The following is a 16,781-nucleotide window of genomic DNA, read 5'->3' as shown; positions in this document are numbered from 1 at the left end:
CTTCGTCAAGCTGTTAATAATCGCTACGATTGGAGTATGCCATCGCCTTGCTATAACCCTTGACATTGGTGGATGGAACTGTCATGTCTTCGATAGTTCTGGGCTCCGAAATGTGCTAAGTGCCACAGATAGACAGGAATGTTCCATTCATTCCGCTCATAGTCAAAAAGATACAAGCCAAACCATGCTCCCAGTTAGGCCGATGCAGTCACGGCTATAAAGTGGCAGCTACTCTGCTTTCTTTGAGCATGATTGTGCTAAAATAACTCGTCGGTTTTCTAAGGATGATAAGTTTGTTTTCGTCATTCGTGACTTCGCAGAACGATGGGGATTCCTCAGCCTGATGTCGGGCGACATGTGGAGGGCAAATTCGGGATGTGGACATAAACTGTGAAGCTTGCGATAGCTTCTAGATATATCACGGTCACACACTCACGATGCACATCTCTACAAAACGATCATCACAGACCATTGCAGACTAGTTGACTCAAAATGACCTCCGATTACAGTCACCATTTCTCAATCAAGAACCTCCCATACGGCGTCGCCTCGTCTACGACTCGAATTGGCCCGCAATGCGCAACTCGGCTTAACAACACCGTTGTCTTTCTGGATAGTCTCCAAGAAAACGGGGTGTTTAACTCAGTCACCGGACTCCCATCTGGCATATTTAAATCAACAACCTTGAATGACTTCGCCGCTCTTCCCAAGACGCTGCATACCCAAGTCCGCGAAGCCCTACAACTTGCGCTACAGAATGGCGTAGAGAATCTACCGGCAGGAAGCACTGCGGATATCAGCGAAGTCCAGATGCATCTTCCTGTCTCCATTCCAGCTTACACCGGTAAGTAAACCCACACTCGGGCTGCCGCCCCCTACATCGCTAGCTGACGATCGATGGTACAGATTTCTGTTGCAGCAAGCAGCACAATATCAACGCCGGTCGAGCGATTCTCGGCCATGAGAGCCTGCCGCCGAGCTTTTACCACACTCCTATTGCTTACAACGGACGTGCCAGCACAATCGTAGTCTCGGGCACTCCGGTACACAGGCCGCGAGGCCACTTTGTCGACCGGACTTTAACAAGCCACAAGGAAGTCATTTATGCGCCCACACGGGCTCTAGACTACGAGCTCGAGCTTGGGGTCGTAATTGGAGCTCCTCTGCCGTTAGGTCAGGGGCTTAATGCCAAGGATGCAGACGCACATATCTTCGGACTGGTGCTGTTGAATGACTGGAGCGGTAAGTGTTAACCCAAGCCTCCCCTTCTTAGTCAATCAGCAGCTTGTGTCTTTCTCTGGCATTCTCCTGCTCCCGCTTTTCCTCGGCTAATATCTGGATATAGCACGCGACATCCAGAGCCTAGAAATGATCCCGCTAGGCCCCTTGAACGGAAAGAACTTCGCAACGACAATCTCGCCCTGGATCGTCACACTTGAGGCTCTGAATTCGTTCCGGGCAGAGGAGCCTGAGCCGCAGAGCTCTTCCATCCCGCCGTATCTACAGGACTGGGGTGCTTTCAACTATGATATCCAGCTGAAGGTCGAACTGGAGACCTCGGGAGGAAAGACGGTGTTAGGAGAGACGAATGCGAAGGAGCTGTACTGGAGTCTTCGACAGATGTGCACGCATCTGACGAGTACTGGATGCAACTTGCATACCGGCGAGATCTTGGGAACAGGCACGGTTAGTGGGTCCACTGAGGGGTCCTATGGCTGTCTCTTGGAGGTGACGCAGGGAGGGAAGGTGAAGGCTTCGTTAGCCGGTAACGGTGAGCGAGTGTACCTGGTCGACGGGGATGTGGTGACTATGTCGGCTTTGGCGGGTGAGGGTGTAGGGTTCGGCGAGTGTAGTGGGCAGGTGCTGCCTGCGAAAGATCTGTAGAGCCATACGAACTGCTCCAGCCGGAGTAGTATGTATTTATTATACAAGCCAAAGAAAGTGAAATCTATACAGAGACAGTGTAGCACCGCATGAATATCCTCATACCCGCTTCAACAGCACGACCCCTACCCTACTCCCTCTTCACACATCGACCTTGATCCTCCCACAAAGCACCACATCCTCCCCAAACGGATACCACTTGACAGCAGTCAACCTCGACGCAGGCACAACGACCCCACCCTCAACTCTGCGTCTAGGCGAAACCACCACCCCACCCCTCCCCAACCATGTCGGCGCAATCGTAACAATCACCGAGTCGATCAGGTGTTGAAACCTAGGCTCCAATAACGAGTTGATAATCGAGCCCCCACCCTCAATCATAACACTGCGCAGCCCTTCCACCTGACAGAGATACTCAAGCACTTCCCCCCAATCAAACTCCCACCTCCCACTTCCCTTAACCTCCACTTCGCCCCTCTCCAGCCCGTGCCCCTGCCCCTGATCCCCAAAACCCCCCTCCACCCCCCTAGCAGGCAAATAAATATACCGCCCCCCAACTCCCTCCAACACCCCCCTCAGCCCAGGATCCGGAACAACTCCCCGCGCAACAAGCACCCAGGGCGCGCGACCACGCCCCTCCCGCACCATCCGAAAGATCTTCGCGTCATCGCGGAACCGCCAGCGCGCGGCGGGGTCAACGATGATCGGGCGCGGCTGGCCAGCCAATCCTTCACCACCGAAGCCGCCCACGCCCGCCAACCGGCAGTTTAGGGCTGGGTCGTCGGCGACCGCCGTGCCGACGCCGATGAGGATTGCGTCGTGGCGCGAGCGGAGGTAGTGCGTCATTGCTTTGGATTGTGGGCCTGAGAGGACGGTGCGCGTTCCTGGACTGAGGGCGAGGGAGGAGTCGAGGGAGGTTGCGAAGGTTAGGGTTGTGAATGGTAATCGGGTTGTGGTATCGTGGGGGGGTCCATTTTGGTGGGTAGTGGCGGTTGCTGGTGGTGGTGGTGCTGCTGCTGCTGCTGGTAACGGGGGGAGGTGAGGTTGGAGGAAGGCGCGGTCTGTCTCCGGGAAGGTGAGGGAGTCGCGTGGGGGGTTCATTGTGAGTTCTTCGATTGAGGGTGGTTGGGTTGATCAAAGAGGAGAATGTGGTATTTTTGGGTTGTTGGAGATATTGCCGTGGTTTGCGGGGAAGGTTATGCTATTTTGTTGGCCTCAGGCGGTGAGGCAGGAATTCTTGATCTTTACCCCGCCTTGAGATTTACCCCTCACCCGGCGTCATCGAGATTTCGCGCCGGGTGCTGATGGAATCGCTATGGGTTTCACGTTGACGATTCTTCTGAGTACTGATTTATAAGTTATTGTGTCCTCTCTGGGAATGTCCGCTGAGGCGACGCATGGGTTAAAACCTTGGGTTGATCGAGCTGGTCTTGATACGAGAATGCCCCTGTTGGAGCCAAGGTCTACAAAAGTCAACTAGCGCCCTACGATTGACAGAGATCTCTGCCCTTGTATGATCTCAAGGCTGTTGTAGTAGGCACTGATATTGCCACATCCACGCATAACGACGTTACAGGAGGTTAATTCTTCTATACCATTGAAGTACTCAATCTGAATGTCGAAAATCTTATTATTCAATAAAAATCATGAGAGGAGTATCTAGGCTAATAATGCTATCTAAGAACTAAGAGCAAATGCGATCGTAGTCCGTAAATATCGGAGAGATATGATCTAAATGCAGAAAAGAAAAACCGTCCTCTAAGCGGGGATGCCACCGGTACCGAACAGCTCCATCTTGATGCGATCAGCAGCGACGCCCTCGGCGGTCAGCTTCTGCTTCACGTCCAGCATGAAAGAAGTGGGACCGCAGATGTAGTACTGGGTGGTGGCATCATCCAGATACAGATCCTTCTGGTTGTCCAGCTTGCCGACGTCCAAGCGTCCGGCGACATCGTAATCGTCTCCCTGCTTCTCCTCGGCGCCAGGGTGGCTGGTGAAGAAGATAGCGTGGAGGTTAGGAACCTTGGAAGCCAGCTCCTTGATCTGGGGACGGAAGGCGCGGGCAGCAGAGGTGCGGGCGCCGTGCACGTAGGTGATCTTGCGCTGGGTCTGGGCCTCGGGGCCGTCGAGGAGGGTGTTGAGGATCGAGGTGAGCGGGGTCAGACCGACACCGGCAGCCAGGAGGACGATGGGGCTGCTGCTCTGCTTCTCCTCGTCGGAGAGGAAGAAGTCACCGAAGGGGTGGGAGACACGGACAACGTCGCCTTCCTTCTTGAAATCGTGCAGAATGTTGGAGACATAACCGGGGTGGCGCTTGGCGGAGGGATCGGTCGGGGCGAGACCAGGCTCCTTCTTGACACTGATGCGGTAATATTCGGGCACGGGCTTGTCACTGAGCGAGTACTGGCGGCTTTGGGCATATTCGAGCTCAGGCACGAAGATCTCCACGGAGATATACTGTCCGGGACGGAACGAAGGCAGAGGCTTGCCATCGACCGGTTCGAGGTAGAACGAAGTGATCTCAGAGGACTCGGGCACCTTCTTGGCGATACGGAAGTCGCGGAAATCGGTCCATCCATCCGCCTCTTTGTATAAGTCCGCTTCGCGGTTGATCATAATATCGGCCAATTGCCAGTAGGCGGCACCCCAGGCGTCGAGGATCTCGGGGGTCAGGGCGTCTCCGAGGACTTCGCCCATGGCTTCGAGGAGGTACTTGCCGACGATCTTGTAGTGTTCGGGTCGGATATAGAGGGAGGCGTGCTTGTGGCAGATCAGCTCGACAGCGGGGCTCAGGGCACCCAGGTTGTCGATGTTGGAGGCATAGGCGAAGAGAGCGCCGGCGAGAGCGGCAGGCTGGTGGCCATTGACCTGGTTGGCAGTGTTGAAAACGTTGTTGAGCTCAGGGTGCGCAGTCAGCATGTTCTTGTAGAAGACCGTCGTGATGGTCTTGCCGTGAATCTGCAAGACAGGCACAGTGGCCTTGATGATAGCAATCTGCTCTTGTGTGAGGCCCATTGTGTGAATGTGTCTGGAATGAAGAGATTAAATGCGATGTTGATGCAGGCAAGTAAGTCTGAGGAATGGGATGCAAATATGAGTCTCGTTCTCCGAGTCCAGGTGTGTATTTATATTCCAATGGGCAGCCCATTGCCCCATGAAGTCAAAGTGGATATGCATGATGTGGCGGACGAACTTTTTTTCTTTCTCTCGCCGTTAGCCGGGCGTTTTTGGATGGCCGGAAGGGAGAAAACTGACATCTCCGCGGAGAAGCTGGGGAAGAACTACTGCGAGACGCCCAAAATCGAATCATGTCTCCGACAATGTTAAGCCGAACGGTCCATTCTCGGCCCTGATGTCGACCAGAGGATTGGATTGTTTGGATTGACCCCTGAATGTACGTCCTGCAGTCTTTAGTCCTCTAGTCCATATATTGATCTCTCCTGTCGTTGCCCGTCGCGATTGATCTTAATACTTTGACCATTTTCCTCAATGGATTGTACAGTATTGAGAGAAGATGATAGCGCGAAAATCAACACGAAATTGTCAGCCAGCAGATGGGACGACCAGCCAACAGTCTCAAGGGAATTAATTATTATACGAAAGGATCAGCCCACCGGCACAGTGGCCGACCGGAACATTTAGGAGACTTTAGGAGAGGGTGACGAAGCCCGAGTCTCGGCCGCGGGATGATTAGAGTATGGTCTACGGTATGGAGTCCAACTGACCATGAACCATGGGTACAATTTGTCATCGCGCGATGACTTGACTTATTAAAATTTGGAAGAAGACCTTGTTGCGAGGCACTGGCAAATCCCGGAGAGGTCGACGACAAGAAGATCTAGACACTTAGCCAGCATGCCCGTACTGTACTGTACGGCAATTGCGGACACTGCGGAAGACGGCGTGTCTATGCTGAATGCCGACCGGGATGCATAATGACTCAGCGTTCATAAGTCCGACACAAAAGAATTGTGCTGTGAACCCAGCTGACTACCATTATTTGTCACGTGGCCTTATGCTGTTCCTTTCGCCCTCCAGGTTGAAAGTGACGGTGACATTAGCCTATTACGGAGCTTAACTCAATGCGGGTGACTGACACTGTAGCATTCACTGATTCATCATCTTTTCTTCTCTCATACAATGACCTCATTTCCAAGGGACGTACGAGTAGGCATGCATGTCAGTGATTCAGCCTGGAGAATACCTCATGATGCACTTGGAATGCTTCACGTCGTGTCTCGGAGTCATGCGAAAGCCGGTCATCGACACATCAGCTGCCCTTGAACTCTCCATGGCGAAATGATGGCTTTGTACGGAGTACCAATGGGACAACTCTATTCGGTCGATGTCACCTACTATGGAACCGTGTGAATGGACGTCACCTCCACAGGTTAACCCCGGGGAAGATGTTCTTTTACGTTTCGGGAGTGCCTGTCGCCCCTCCACGCCCACGGCCGCCTCTCTAAAGCCATTGTCTGGGATGTCACCATCCTGCTTGGGTATCCTTGGCCAATCTCGCCTCTCTTCGCAGTGTAACTCTTCCCAACTATTTACCATGTACCTCGTCCTGCTGTTTTCTTTCGCTTTTTCTTTCTCTCTCTGCCGCAAGACCTGAATAAACTACTAGTACTCGGGTCCCCTTGCCTGCTGCGGCCTACCACTATATACTTCCGAACCGTCCCGCCTCACCTTCCTCTTCAAAATGCCGGGCAAAACCACATCCTCGCCTCGAATTACTAAATTCACCAATTGCCGGATTGTGAAAGGCGCTGAATTAGTCAAAGAAGACGTTTGGATTGATTCACTGTCAGGGAAGATCCTCAAAGACCAAGAAGCGTTCTATGACTTCCATCTTTCCCCGGATGAAATCATCGATCTGGGTGGGCGCATCGTCGCCCCGGGCCTTATCGACGTGCAGCTCAACGGCGCCCAGGGCTTCGATTTCTCCGTGCCTCAGGCTACCACAGAAGAATATGATAAGGGTCTACGGATGGTGAACAAGGGCCTTGCCCGGATGGGGGTTACTTCTTATCTGCCTACCGTGGTGAGCTCCACGCCAGAGGTCTACTGGAAAGTATGTCTATACCAAAAGGCAGATTGCCACTCTTCGTTGTCTGTCCCACAAAGGATCAGGTTAATCATTAACATCACTCTTCTAGGTTCTACCCTCATTAGGTCCCTCAGGAAGTGACAGCCAGCCCGAAGATGGCGCAGAGTCTTTAGGCGCCCATGTGGAAGGCCCGTTCATCAGTCCCGGCCGCAACGGCATACACAAAACCGAAGTACTCCGCGCAGCCCAGAGCCTAGAAGACATCGTCGAGTGCTACGGCTCGGACAATCTAACGGGGCCAGCTCAGACAGTCAGGATGATCACTGCTGCGCCTGAAGTCGGCAATATGCTGGACCAAATCCCGTCCCTGACCTCCAAAGACATCATTTATTCCATCGGCCATTCGGACGCATCCTACGAGCAAGCCCTAGCGGCCACTCAGCGGGGTGCGACCATGGTCACGCACCTGTTCAACGCCATGCGCCCTTTCTATCATCGCAGCCCCGGTATTTTCGGGTTGTTCGGCCAGAATGATCGCCCCCGTCCATACTACGGCGTGATCGCCGACGGCATCCACCTGCACCCGACGTCCATTCGCATTGCCTACAATGCCCACCCAGCCGGTCTGGTCCTAGTGACTGACGCCATGAGACTATGCGGGCTTCCCGACGGAGTTTATGACTGGACCAACGGGGACCGCATCGTTAAAGTCGGTGCACGACTGACCCTCGAGGGTTCGGATAAGATCGCCGGCAGCTCGGCCACGCTGATTGAGTGTGTCAATAACTTCCGTAGGTGGTCGGGGGCCTCGACCGCAGAGGCCCTGAACGCCGCGACGGCCACCCCGGCCCGTCTCCTGGGCTTAGAGGGAGTCAAGGGCTCGCTGAGCAAGGGCGCGGACGCGGATCTGATTGTCCTAGATGATGAAGAAGATCCCTTCTCCGGTCCGACCTTGGTTATCCGCCAAGTCTGGAAGAGGGGCGTGAAGGTCTTTGACACTGCCCAGGATTCTGCTGTTGCTCCTTCGAAGGCCTGAAGACGGCTATCCATTTGAGTTTGCTTGGAATGGCTTTGCTTTTTCTTTTCTCTCTCTTTCTTGAGCGTGTGAGGATAGAGTGGTGATAAACGATCAGATCAGATCTGCGGGTGTAGCACTCCATGAATGGCCACTAGAGCGCTAGACTGGAGATGCTGCAGCGGTTTCTTGGAGCCACGTATCAATTCTTCTAGAACAATGAATAAATGGTATATAGTATTCTGCTGCTGCATGCCGAGATGGAGTTTGAGTGAAACACTAGAAAAGCACCATGTTTGTCTAGGCCTTCAATTGTTCTAGCCCGCAGCCAGGGCAACGTGATAGAACGATCTCATTTGACTTTCGTAGACCTAGCTTGAGAGATCAATGCTCTTGCACCAGCAATACCCTAAGGCATAAACATTGCGCGGCTAAGATAGCGTCTTGACAATCTGCTGCCGCGGTGACCACCACCAGGTAAATCTGAACCCGTCGGGATCTGTTGCCATCGCCCCTGCGCCAACGCCAGTGGCAATAGGTTGCTGTCGTAATGGTCTTGCCGGAAGAGAAGAGCGATCTCGACTTGCACCCCTGGAAAGATGTCTGAAAAATCATATACTACTGGGAGAGCCTGGGTCACAAACTGCTGACCTCGAGATAATCGACCCTATCAAAGTGGGCGATTGCCATAATTCGCAAGTCTTCGTCGCAGAGGTGCAAGAACGGGATGCTGTAGAGAACAAGAAGAGGACGGTGGTGGTCAAAGTCTATGACCCTCTTTACTTTGACGACGATGAGGGGTATCTCAATCCGTTTCTCTGTATGGACAGACACTATACTCACGAGGTGCATGCATATACCTCGTTTTCCCACCTCCAAGGAAGCCTTATCCCTGAATTCTACGGGTCTTTCTCGCTCGAGATTCCAGTATCCGAGTCAACCGTGCGCATTGTCCGACTGATTGTGATGGAATATATCCCTGGGATATTTATGCAGCAGGCCATTCCTGAAGATTTTGCTTTACCCTGTCGCCAACAGATCATCAAATCGGTGATCGAATTCGAGAGTCGCCAGGCCTATCAACACAACATCATTCTCTATGAACTGACGCCCAGAAATGTTATGTTACTTGACCCTGCCCGCTACCCGCAACGAAAGATTGTATTTCTAGACTTTGATGGGGCTCATTTTGGTCGCAGGTTCGGCACCACTAAGCCTACCCTTTCCTGGAGTCAATATATCTCCCCTCTTCTAAGGTGGGATCTAGATATGGCTTACGATTTCCGTAATTGGATCGATTGGGATTTCGAAGCCTGGATCAAGAGCGAATATGCCTCTGATGCCCACTCCATCACGCAGGAAATGAGAGATCATTATACCATAAACTGAGCCGCTTTCACTCGCTCTCTATCGATGGCACACCCACTAAAATGATTAGCACAGTCCGGCAGGAGGGATGGCCAACTATGTCTACACAGTGTAGCCAGATACAGGATCATGATCATGTATTCTTAACTATTATTGCGCTTGGGCTTATATTATTTTCGCGGCTGGCTTTATCGACTTTGTCGGCTTCGCAATCTTGTCCTTCCGTGAGGAAGAAGAGAAAAAAAAAAAAGCAAGGCGAAGACATTCCTAGCGATATGTGCAGTATCAATCACCTGGACCGGGGGTTCGTGCCACCATTGATGCCTGATCCTCAGGCAGTTCGGGACCAAAGACAAGGTTTAATGGCTTAGCCCTCCTGTGGTGGCTCGAAAAGCCTGAATCAAGACGCAGAAAGGTGTATCCTCCGTAACGGCGCCATTAAAAGGTTTGCTGTGCGGTGTCAGTGTATTAAATTATGTCTCAAATCCTTATCCATTCAATGAGTGGTACTGTAGCCTTTGCCAAAGGTCTGACATCTGGATGATCACCACAAGAGATAAGGAAGGGTTATAGTAAGAATTGGGAGACAGAAGACGTTGTTCACTACCAAAGATCGTACTAGTTGCCCTGTTCAACCAGGTTCTCAATATCATCAAAAGACGTTGTATACGAGCCTTTTTCTCACCTTGTGATATCTCAGCTAGTCAAGGGATACGGAAAATCAAGCCTATCCAGGGAGTCATCCCATTGCAGAGTGCTTGCCCTGTCCGTTGTATGCAAAGGACTTGTGCCTAAGGCAGCAAGGCTTCCGAAGGTCGCCTTGACGAACTCAGTTTCATAGAATTCCACAACCAGCCATACAAGTCCCCTCTTTTACTATCCCTGAAGACTTCACTTGAGTATAGACTAGCGAGGCTTCACAAGGCTGTGATGATCGACAGCAAAAAGTCTGTGCAAATGGCCCGACCCCGCCTGGCCCGCCGCCCCCAAAATTCGAGGGTCATAAATAGTCCAGCTGCGCCGATGCCGATTTATCACTTCTTTTTTCCATCCAGCATCCATCTCATCACAACAAATGCAACTGCTTCAACTGCCGGCAGAAATCCTGCAGGCCATCATTGGCCAGCTCTCTTCACGAGCGTCGCTTGCAAGTCTTGCGCGCGTCTGTCGGCACCTCGAGTCCCTAGTGGACCCTATCCTCTGCCGATCAGTTTATCTACGAAACCACGATGATGAACCTCTCATTCGTGCTCTAGATGCTCGTCCTGCCCGTGCGCAGTATATTCGCGAGCTTCTGATCCATTACCATTATGTGAACGTTCCGAATCAGCAGGAGTACTACCCGCTCCTGGTGGAGGATCTGGTGCCAACACTGCGCCGTCTGGTCAACTTGAGGAGACTGACTGTCAAGGGACTTCTCTACGATGCGCCTCGCAGTTACGACGACCCAGATATCGGCAACATCGAAAGATTCGACGCTATAGCAAACAAATGGTACCAACTGTTTGAGCAAGCTGGTGAGCCATACTCGGACGTCCTGCCTTCTCTCGAATCATGTCTGCGGACCCTTTTCCCCTGCTTCGTGGACCGACGAGCTGATGACTCCAACTAGGTCAGATGATTATGGATGATGTGCCCTATCATCCTGACACACGGACGGACTTGTGGAGTTTCGATATCCGGAGCTCCGTCATGATTCATCCTCGTCTACGGGACCTCACCCTGCTTGGGGCTCTCGTTGGAGGCTTGAATCCTGACTTGTGGTATGAGCCGCGCTCAACACCGCTGGAGAGCCTCACTCTGCTCTGCTGCGATGTGTCGGCGGGTGGCATGCGCGAAATGTTGAGTCCACCCAGGGCTTTGAAGCATTTGACTTGGAAAGGAGTCCCGGCCACGAGCCCTCCTGAATTCTGGCCCGGAGAGCGGCAAGAATATCTCAATGCCATCCGTACCCAAGCCGATTCGCTGCTCAGTCTTGATCTGGACTTCTATGGAATTGGCGGCCATCACCCGCCGCTGGATTTTCGCGACTTCCCGTGTCTACAGCAGCTCACTATTGATTCGAAAGTGCTTAGAGGCAGTGACACAGATGCACAAGCGGGTGTGCGACATTCCGGGGGATGTCTTCTCCCTGGGAGTATTCAGAGCTTGGTTCTTCGGGAGTATAGAGAGTACAGCGCGCCGGACGTGAGAACCCTGTCTATGGTCTATTCTTGGATGACATCCGGAGAGCTATCGAGTCTGAAGCGCATCAAAATCCAGTCGGCGAAATTTAGCATGGCCAAGATCTGGAATACTACAATTGAGGGTGGTATGTCAGTTGTAGATGCCTTTCGGTTGGTTGGCGTACAGCTAGAGTACGAGAAAATTCAGTCCAGCCTGGACGAAGAGTATTTCGGCTTCGACTGCCACTGTTGCGTATACAACCTGCGATACGACAATGGCTTCGATTATTGACTTGCGTTGATGTGTACGCGGAGGGACAAATTAATATCATCAACAGACAGCGGGGCTGTAGATGGAACGAAAGTAATCGTCACTTCCAGGGCGGACCCACAGCCGCGTCATCCGGCCTCGGCGACCACATCTGGGAGCCGAGGCACTAGATAAGACAAGGTTCTCCGCCTATCTTCTTCCTCAGAGCATCAATCAAGTCACGCTTTTTGGCTGCTGGCGACAAACAGAAGCATCATGTCGCGATTATCCAACTCCCTAAAGGCGCTGATCAACGCCCCAGCGGCGCGACCCAACACGGTCCCAGCCCCTCGCGACATGAAGGCCGTGTACGCGAAAATCCAGCAAAGCGCGCAAGCGAATGGACTTTCGCAGCCCTCATGGGTGGCACTATCCGTAAGCCTCACCATCCCAATCCCAATCCCATTGTCTGATCTCCAAACTAACCCGACAAAAAAAGGCAGCAACAACAATAACAATGAACTCACCCGAATCCCTAACAATCCTCTACGACCTAGCCACCACCACCACCACCACCACCACCACCACCACCGCCCCTTCACAAACCCCAAATTCCGCCCTCGCAACCGCCGAACTAATCCGCGAAGTCAGTCTAAAATGCATAAGCTTCAACGGCATCCCGCGCACAATAAACAGCCTGAACGCCTTCCGCGCCAGCCTTCCAGACAGTATAACCACCCACCTCACGACAACACCCACACGCGAACCAACACCCGCCAACATCGAGACCATCAAAACCCGCGGCCGCGCCCTCTGGGACTCGGTCTACCGGCCCTTCGAATCCAAGCTCTACAACAGGCTGGCCGCCGCGCACCCGGACCTGCCCGTGCACATCCTGAACGCGAACTACGGGGCGATACTGTCTGATCCCGTGGACGTGGAGCGCGCCCCCGGGCAGCAGGTGGGGAGGGTGTTGACGTCTCTGGTGGCGGTAGCGTGCTTGCGGGCGCAGACGGGTGTCGGGCCGCAGGTTATGTCGCATGTTTTTGGGCTGAGGAAGGCGGTTGAGGATGGGAGTTGGGTGGGGGATAATGAGAGCGTTGGGGGGAGGGCGGCGGCGGAGTGGTTGGCTAGTGAGGAGGGGAATGTTTGGATTCTGGAGAGTGTGGATGCTATTGTTGGGGCTATTGGGGGGGTTGGGGGGTCGAATTTTGCGGCTGCGGGGGCCAGGTTGTAAGTTCTTTTTCTAGGGAGATTTAGTGCTTGGATGGGCTGTATATAGTATATAACTATGGAGGGCTGGGGGGGGGGGGGGTGGTGCTGTGTTGTTGGGATAGACACTCAGGTACCGTTCACCAGAGTGCTGGCCATCTGTGAGAGTGTCAGTATAAAGACGACTATACAAAAAGAGATATAGTACATACAGTATCCCCCGCTAGTACGCTTGATTGCTTCATTGGTAACAACGTAACTACTATCGAATTATGCTCTTCGCGCCAAGTATACAATTGCTTGGGTAGTAGAGGGTCCCGCGAATGACCATGTAGAGATCGATATCCCGGGGATCCTAAGGCCTACTTCATGCCATTTACTATATCTGGTATAGAAAACCTTAGATTGAGACATAAACATCAACTGGGTCCCATAGCTCAGTTGGTTAGAGCGTAACGCTAATAACGTTAAAGTCGAGGGTTCGAGCCCCTCTGGGACCAGCTTCTTTTTTCTTTGTGCTTCATAGAGTCCTTTTTTTTCTTGGTGTTTTTTTCTTGTTGGCCGAGTTAAGTTGAACAACAGTTGATAAACAATGTAGATCTAATCTATACTTATACTTTATGATGTCTATATTGCCTGACCTTCCACCCGACCAAAGCCCCCAAAGAACCTCGGAACAAACCTCTCCGAGCTTACCGACTACGCCACCTTACCAACACACCAACTGATAAGATATCATATCATCATTCTCATTAATAGCGGTAGCTAAGTCGTCACAGGAAGCGGAACGCATCCACACCCAAATCATCATCGGGCTATGCGTAGCCCATTCAATCACCCCATCATCACCATCATCAACATCATACATATGTCATTCCGGCTTCTGCCCATACACTATATGGACCTTGGTATAGAGGTGGATACCGGGGTCGCGGAGCTCGTTCTTGATGCCAGCGACGAAGACCTCGATCTCGGGCCGCTGCCAGCCCATCACCCGCGTGAACAGCGCATAGCAGTACGGCCCCATGGCCTCCAGCATGTTGACCTGGTGGAATTTGCCCAGGTCCTTCATCTTCGGGTCTTTCGCCCAGGGGCCTTGCGGGAGCTGTTTGTGGGTACCGGATCAGCCAAAGCGCGATAGACATAATGGTGGAAATACTGGGAGAGACGCTGCGGTACCTTATAGATATCCTCCCGCACGTTCACGAAGCCCGCTTTCTCCATCTTCTCCTTCCATCCGTGCACGCTCTGCATATCCTTGCCGTATTTCCGCGCCGAGTCGTGCATGAACTTAATGCCTTCTAGCAGGGTCGTGGCCTTGTGATGCGTGCCGTCGTCCGAGTAGGTGTTAACCTCCATCGATGCGATCTCGAAGTATCCGCGTGGCTTGAGGTTCGCGTAGGCCTGGGCCATCAGTCGGTCGACGTCGCGGATGCACCCCTCCAGTTCGCGGCCGTGGATGTAGTCGAAGGGTTTGCTGTACGACCACGGTTGTTCGAAGTCGTCGATCTCGAAGCGGCAGTTCGGCGGAATCCTGCCGTACATAAGACACCGCGGTGGTCAATCCTCGATTCCTCAAAATTCAAGCAGGGTTGGGGGATCTTGGGAAAGTATCTACCATGACGGTTGGATAGGACTGAGATCATTGCCTGGAAGAGCCCGGGGGTGGGCACCGTTTGGTCAGTCAGATTGTCCTCCCCATTGGGGGATTCTCCCCGGAAGGCGAGACCATATTTACCGATCACTTCTGATTCATGATGTTCACTGACCGGTACGAACGCAGATTAGCCATAGTCCCCAAACCCAAAGCCGCGAATTGCCGCCCACTGAAGGAAACTTACTCCGCAAAGTCTATTGCCCAGATCCCCGTGCCGGTGCCGATATCCAAGACGCGAGCGGGATTCTTGACTGGCGCACGGTGCAATTCTCCTTTCAGTAGCATGCGGTAGATATGATGGCTCTGTTCCACGCATCTCGCCCCGTTAATATCTGTAGCTTATAATCCCGCGTATTTCCTGCCGGTCCATCGTCGATGCTGTATACGTGACTGGGTGTTTGTTTACTAACCAGGTCCATTCGATCTTGCTCTTGTTCGTCGTTGGGCTGCGGGCGCCGACATCAGTATGGTATTTTGCGTCGAGGAAGCTGATTGGGTTATCGCGTACTAATAAATATTCACCCTCGTGGTAGGAGTGATATCTGCGACCGTTCTAGAAGGCGAAAAAATCGGGTTAGGGACGGAGCGGGCGAGAGGGCGACGAGAAGTGGCAATGGGGGGAGCGCGGGGGAGGCAACGGGGACGGAATTCTAGAATACCTCATAGCTTTGGAATCTATTAGCTCGGAACTAGAAGCAACACGCAGACAAGCAATTTTTAGAAACTCGGAGATCGCATACGCATAGTTCATCGCACTCGAGGCGAGGCTGGAAGTATAGCTGGCATCGTCCAGCCTGAATCGAATTGATTAAAGATGATCAGTCGCGAACCGGCGGAACGGCGGACGTCAGAACCGCGAGCAGTAACTTACGAGTCGGGATAAGTGGAGTCGTTGTCATCGAAGTCCTGGGGATTTAAATCGCCGCGGGTTAGCCGAGCCAGGATCAAGTGTGGTTGAGGTTTGCGATTTGGTTTGTCACTGACATCAGGTTCAATGATGCTGGGGTCTTGGTGAGGCGATGGTTCGGGATCTTGGTCGGGGGTGCGGTCGGCGCACATGTTGGAGAGAGGGGAGAAGGGGAGAGGAAGAGGAAGAGGAGGTGAGATATGATAAGTTGTATGGTCGTGGTGGCGGGTTAGACGAGAATTCAAATCTGGGATAAATGACAAATGATGGCTTGAGCGGTGGCCAAAAGTGAACACCACCACTGGTAATGCTGCAGCTGCAGTGCTGGATTCGAATTTCCCCGCTAGCGAGAGAATCTTCCCAATGTCAAGGAATGCGACGGAGGTGGAAGAGAGAATGTAGTAAATTTCCAGAACAAAAAAGGGGGGCGATGGAATTCCTAAATTAGTTAAGCATAAAATAGTAACTAACAGGTCATATGTAGCGAGAGAGAAATAGCGAGATTATGAGCAACAAAAACAAGGATGAAAATCAATTTCCGGAGTAGTAGGAACTCCGATATATATTGAAGCCAGCTGTTGAGAAAGAAGACTCGGATAGGAGCAGGTCATAAGACACACACAGACAAGAGATCCCAGAACGAAGAAGCCAATGCAATAATGATCATTTTAATAAAGAAATATAATTGCAATAATCATAGGTGCGCTAAGCAAGATCAAAAACAAAAAACAAAAAAAAGAAAAAAGAAAAAAAAGGTCTCACAGTCGGACCGGTTCAAGTAATTAACCAGTGATGCGCGCAGACGGGGCCGAGGAGGATAGGAAGTTAGGAGGAAAAACTGACTGCAATGCATGCATGCAGGGATGCAGATTGCAGCCAAACCTTAGTAAGTAAAGACTGAAGAACCTTGACAAGAGCGACCGGGCCTCTTCCCGTCCGACGTGGACGCTGGGCAATCGACCTTTTCATGCGGGATAACCGTTTAGACCCCGGCTATTCGCCCACCACTCTTTCTCGTCGTTGGCTCTATCGTACACTGAGCTCTTCCCTAGTCTCGTAGCGCCCGACAAGCCCAAGTCAAGCTGGTGGTCGCTTGGGGGATGCGATTAGGTCGGGGCCGCACTATCGCCAACGGATGGATCGCAGTCTTTAAATTATCTTTGGGTTACTACGTACGTAGGTAAGTCGGACTGAATCTCTCTGGGCTTTAAGTCTCGGACTATGCAAACGTGCAGGAGTGTGTCAACCATCCAGAAAGTAAGTCTAGGTTCGA

General features: G+C 52.4%; 8 protein-coding genes and 1 non-coding gene across 9 annotated transcripts; 6 read left to right on the top strand and 3 right to left on the bottom strand.

Moving 5' to 3' along the window:
• Nucleotides 1–3: 3 nt before the first annotated feature.
• Nucleotides 4–1,884, top strand: BO97DRAFT_450664 (fumarylacetoacetate hydrolase family protein; the record flags this gene model as incomplete). The annotated part of the gene is made up of 3 exons (XM_025698938.1): nucleotides 4–844; nucleotides 907–1,242; nucleotides 1,346–1,884. The coding sequence occupies exons 1-3, from the start codon at nucleotides 493–495 to the stop codon at nucleotides 1,882–1,884; spliced, it is 1,227 nt and encodes a 408-aa protein (XP_025552380.1). The 5' UTR covers nucleotides 4–492.
• A 103-nt stretch (nucleotides 1,885–1,987) lies between these two features.
• On the bottom strand, nucleotides 1,988–2,985 carry BO97DRAFT_389056 (RibD family protein; the record flags this gene model as incomplete). Its single annotated transcript, XM_025693690.1, has 2 exons — nucleotides 1,988–2,346; nucleotides 2,407–2,985. The coding sequence occupies 2 exons, from the start codon at nucleotides 2,983–2,985 to the stop codon at nucleotides 2,026–2,028; spliced, it is 900 nt and encodes a 299-aa protein (XP_025552379.1). The 3' UTR covers nucleotides 1,988–2,025.
• A 551-nt stretch (nucleotides 2,986–3,536) lies between these two features.
• fhpA (flavohemoprotein) lies at nucleotides 3,537–5,064 on the bottom strand. The gene has a single exon (XM_025695104.1). It carries the CDS (start codon nucleotides 4,897–4,899, stop codon nucleotides 3,643–3,645), a length of 1,257 nt encoding a protein of 418 aa, XP_025552378.1. The 5' UTR covers nucleotides 4,900–5,064; the 3' UTR covers nucleotides 3,537–3,642.
• Nucleotides 5,065–6,359: 1,295 nt separating this feature from the next.
• BO97DRAFT_405073 (N-acetylglucosamine-6-phosphate deacetylase) lies at nucleotides 6,360–8,237 on the top strand. Its single transcript, XM_025695103.1, has 2 exons — nucleotides 6,360–6,958; nucleotides 7,044–8,237. The coding sequence occupies exons 1-2, from the start codon at nucleotides 6,587–6,589 to the stop codon at nucleotides 7,968–7,970; spliced, it is 1,299 nt and encodes a 432-aa protein (XP_025552377.1). The 5' UTR covers nucleotides 6,360–6,586; the 3' UTR covers nucleotides 7,971–8,237.
• Nucleotides 8,238–8,456: 219 nt separating this feature from the next.
• On the top strand, nucleotides 8,457–9,338 carry BO97DRAFT_343147 (uncharacterized protein; the record flags this gene model as incomplete). The annotated part of the gene is made up of 1 exon (XM_025691696.1): nucleotides 8,457–9,338. A coding segment is annotated over one exon (882 nt), but the record flags the coding sequence as incomplete, so codon positions are not given.
• Nucleotides 9,339–10,169: 831 nt separating this feature from the next.
• On the top strand, nucleotides 10,170–12,199 carry BO97DRAFT_45521 (F-box protein). The gene is made up of 2 exons (XM_025699136.1): nucleotides 10,170–10,873; nucleotides 10,930–12,199. Exons 1-2 carry the CDS (start codon nucleotides 10,393–10,395, stop codon nucleotides 11,772–11,774), a joined length of 1,326 nt encoding a protein of 441 aa, XP_025552375.1. The 5' UTR covers nucleotides 10,170–10,392; the 3' UTR covers nucleotides 11,775–12,199.
• On the top strand, nucleotides 11,997–13,109 carry BO97DRAFT_477446 (uncharacterized protein; the record flags this gene model as incomplete). Its single annotated transcript, XM_025700550.1, has 3 exons — nucleotides 11,997–12,167; nucleotides 12,232–12,965; nucleotides 13,070–13,109. Exons 1-3 carry the CDS (start codon nucleotides 12,009–12,011, stop codon nucleotides 13,107–13,109), a joined length of 933 nt encoding a protein of 310 aa, XP_025552374.1. The 5' UTR covers nucleotides 11,997–12,008.
• A 261-nt stretch (nucleotides 13,110–13,370) lies between these two features.
• On the top strand, nucleotides 13,371–13,444 carry BO97DRAFT_t122. The gene has a single exon. It is a non-coding gene; the product is annotated as a tRNA-Ile (tRNA).
• Nucleotides 13,445–13,686: 242 nt separating this feature from the next.
• BO97DRAFT_405072 (class I SAM-dependent methyltransferase) lies at nucleotides 13,687–16,042 on the bottom strand. The gene is made up of 10 exons (XM_025695102.1): nucleotides 15,586–16,042; nucleotides 15,473–15,507; nucleotides 15,337–15,395; nucleotides 15,110–15,156; nucleotides 15,012–15,047; nucleotides 14,786–14,904; nucleotides 14,683–14,708; nucleotides 14,563–14,593; nucleotides 14,124–14,478; nucleotides 13,687–14,049 (listed from the first exon to the last, which is right to left on the bottom strand). Exons 1-10 carry the CDS (start codon nucleotides 15,658–15,660, stop codon nucleotides 13,816–13,818), a joined length of 1,017 nt encoding a protein of 338 aa, XP_025552373.1. The 5' UTR covers nucleotides 15,661–16,042; the 3' UTR covers nucleotides 13,687–13,815.
• Nucleotides 16,043–16,781: the final 739 nt, after the last annotated feature.

Source organism: Aspergillus homomorphus (genome assembly GCF_003184865.1).
Source record: "Aspergillus homomorphus CBS 101889 unplaced genomic scaffold BO97scaffold_14, whole genome shotgun sequence".
NCBI lineage: Eukaryota > Fungi > Ascomycota > Eurotiomycetes > Eurotiales > Aspergillaceae > Aspergillus > Aspergillus homomorphus.
This window is presented reverse-complemented; position numbering and strand designations above follow the sequence as displayed.

Bases quoted from the DNA above. Each gene is read 5' to 3' on its own strand.
- BO97DRAFT_405073 (XM_025695103.1), top strand. From the start codon at position 6,587: ATGCCGGGCAAAACCACATCCTCGCCTCGAATTACTAAATTCACCAAT. The intron at 6,959-7,043 runs GTATGTCTATAC...TCACTCTTCTAG, and splicing joins CGCCAGAGGTCTACTGGAAA to GTTCTACCCTCATTAGGTCC.
- BO97DRAFT_45521 (XM_025699136.1), top strand. From the start codon at position 10,393: ATGCAACTGCTTCAACTGCCGGCAGAAATCCTGCAGGCCATCATTGGC. The intron at 10,874-10,929 runs GTCTGCGGACCC...GACTCCAACTAG, and splicing joins CCTGCCTTCTCTCGAATCAT to GTCAGATGATTATGGATGAT.
- fhpA (XM_025695104.1), bottom strand. From the start codon at position 4,899: ATGGGCCTCACACAAGAGCAGATTGCTATCATCAAGGCCACTGTGCCT.
- BO97DRAFT_405072 (XM_025695102.1), bottom strand. From the start codon at position 15,660: ATGTGCGCCGACCGCACCCCCGACCAAGATCCCGAACCATCGCCTCAC. The intron at 15,157-15,336 runs CGATCTCCGAGT...TTTTCGCCTTCT, and splicing joins TGCGATGAACTATGCGTATG to AGAACGGTCGCAGATATCAC. The intron at 14,905-15,011 runs GTTAGTAAACAA...TGCGTGGAACAG, and splicing joins AGCAAGATCGAATGGACCTG to AGCCATCATATCTACCGCAT.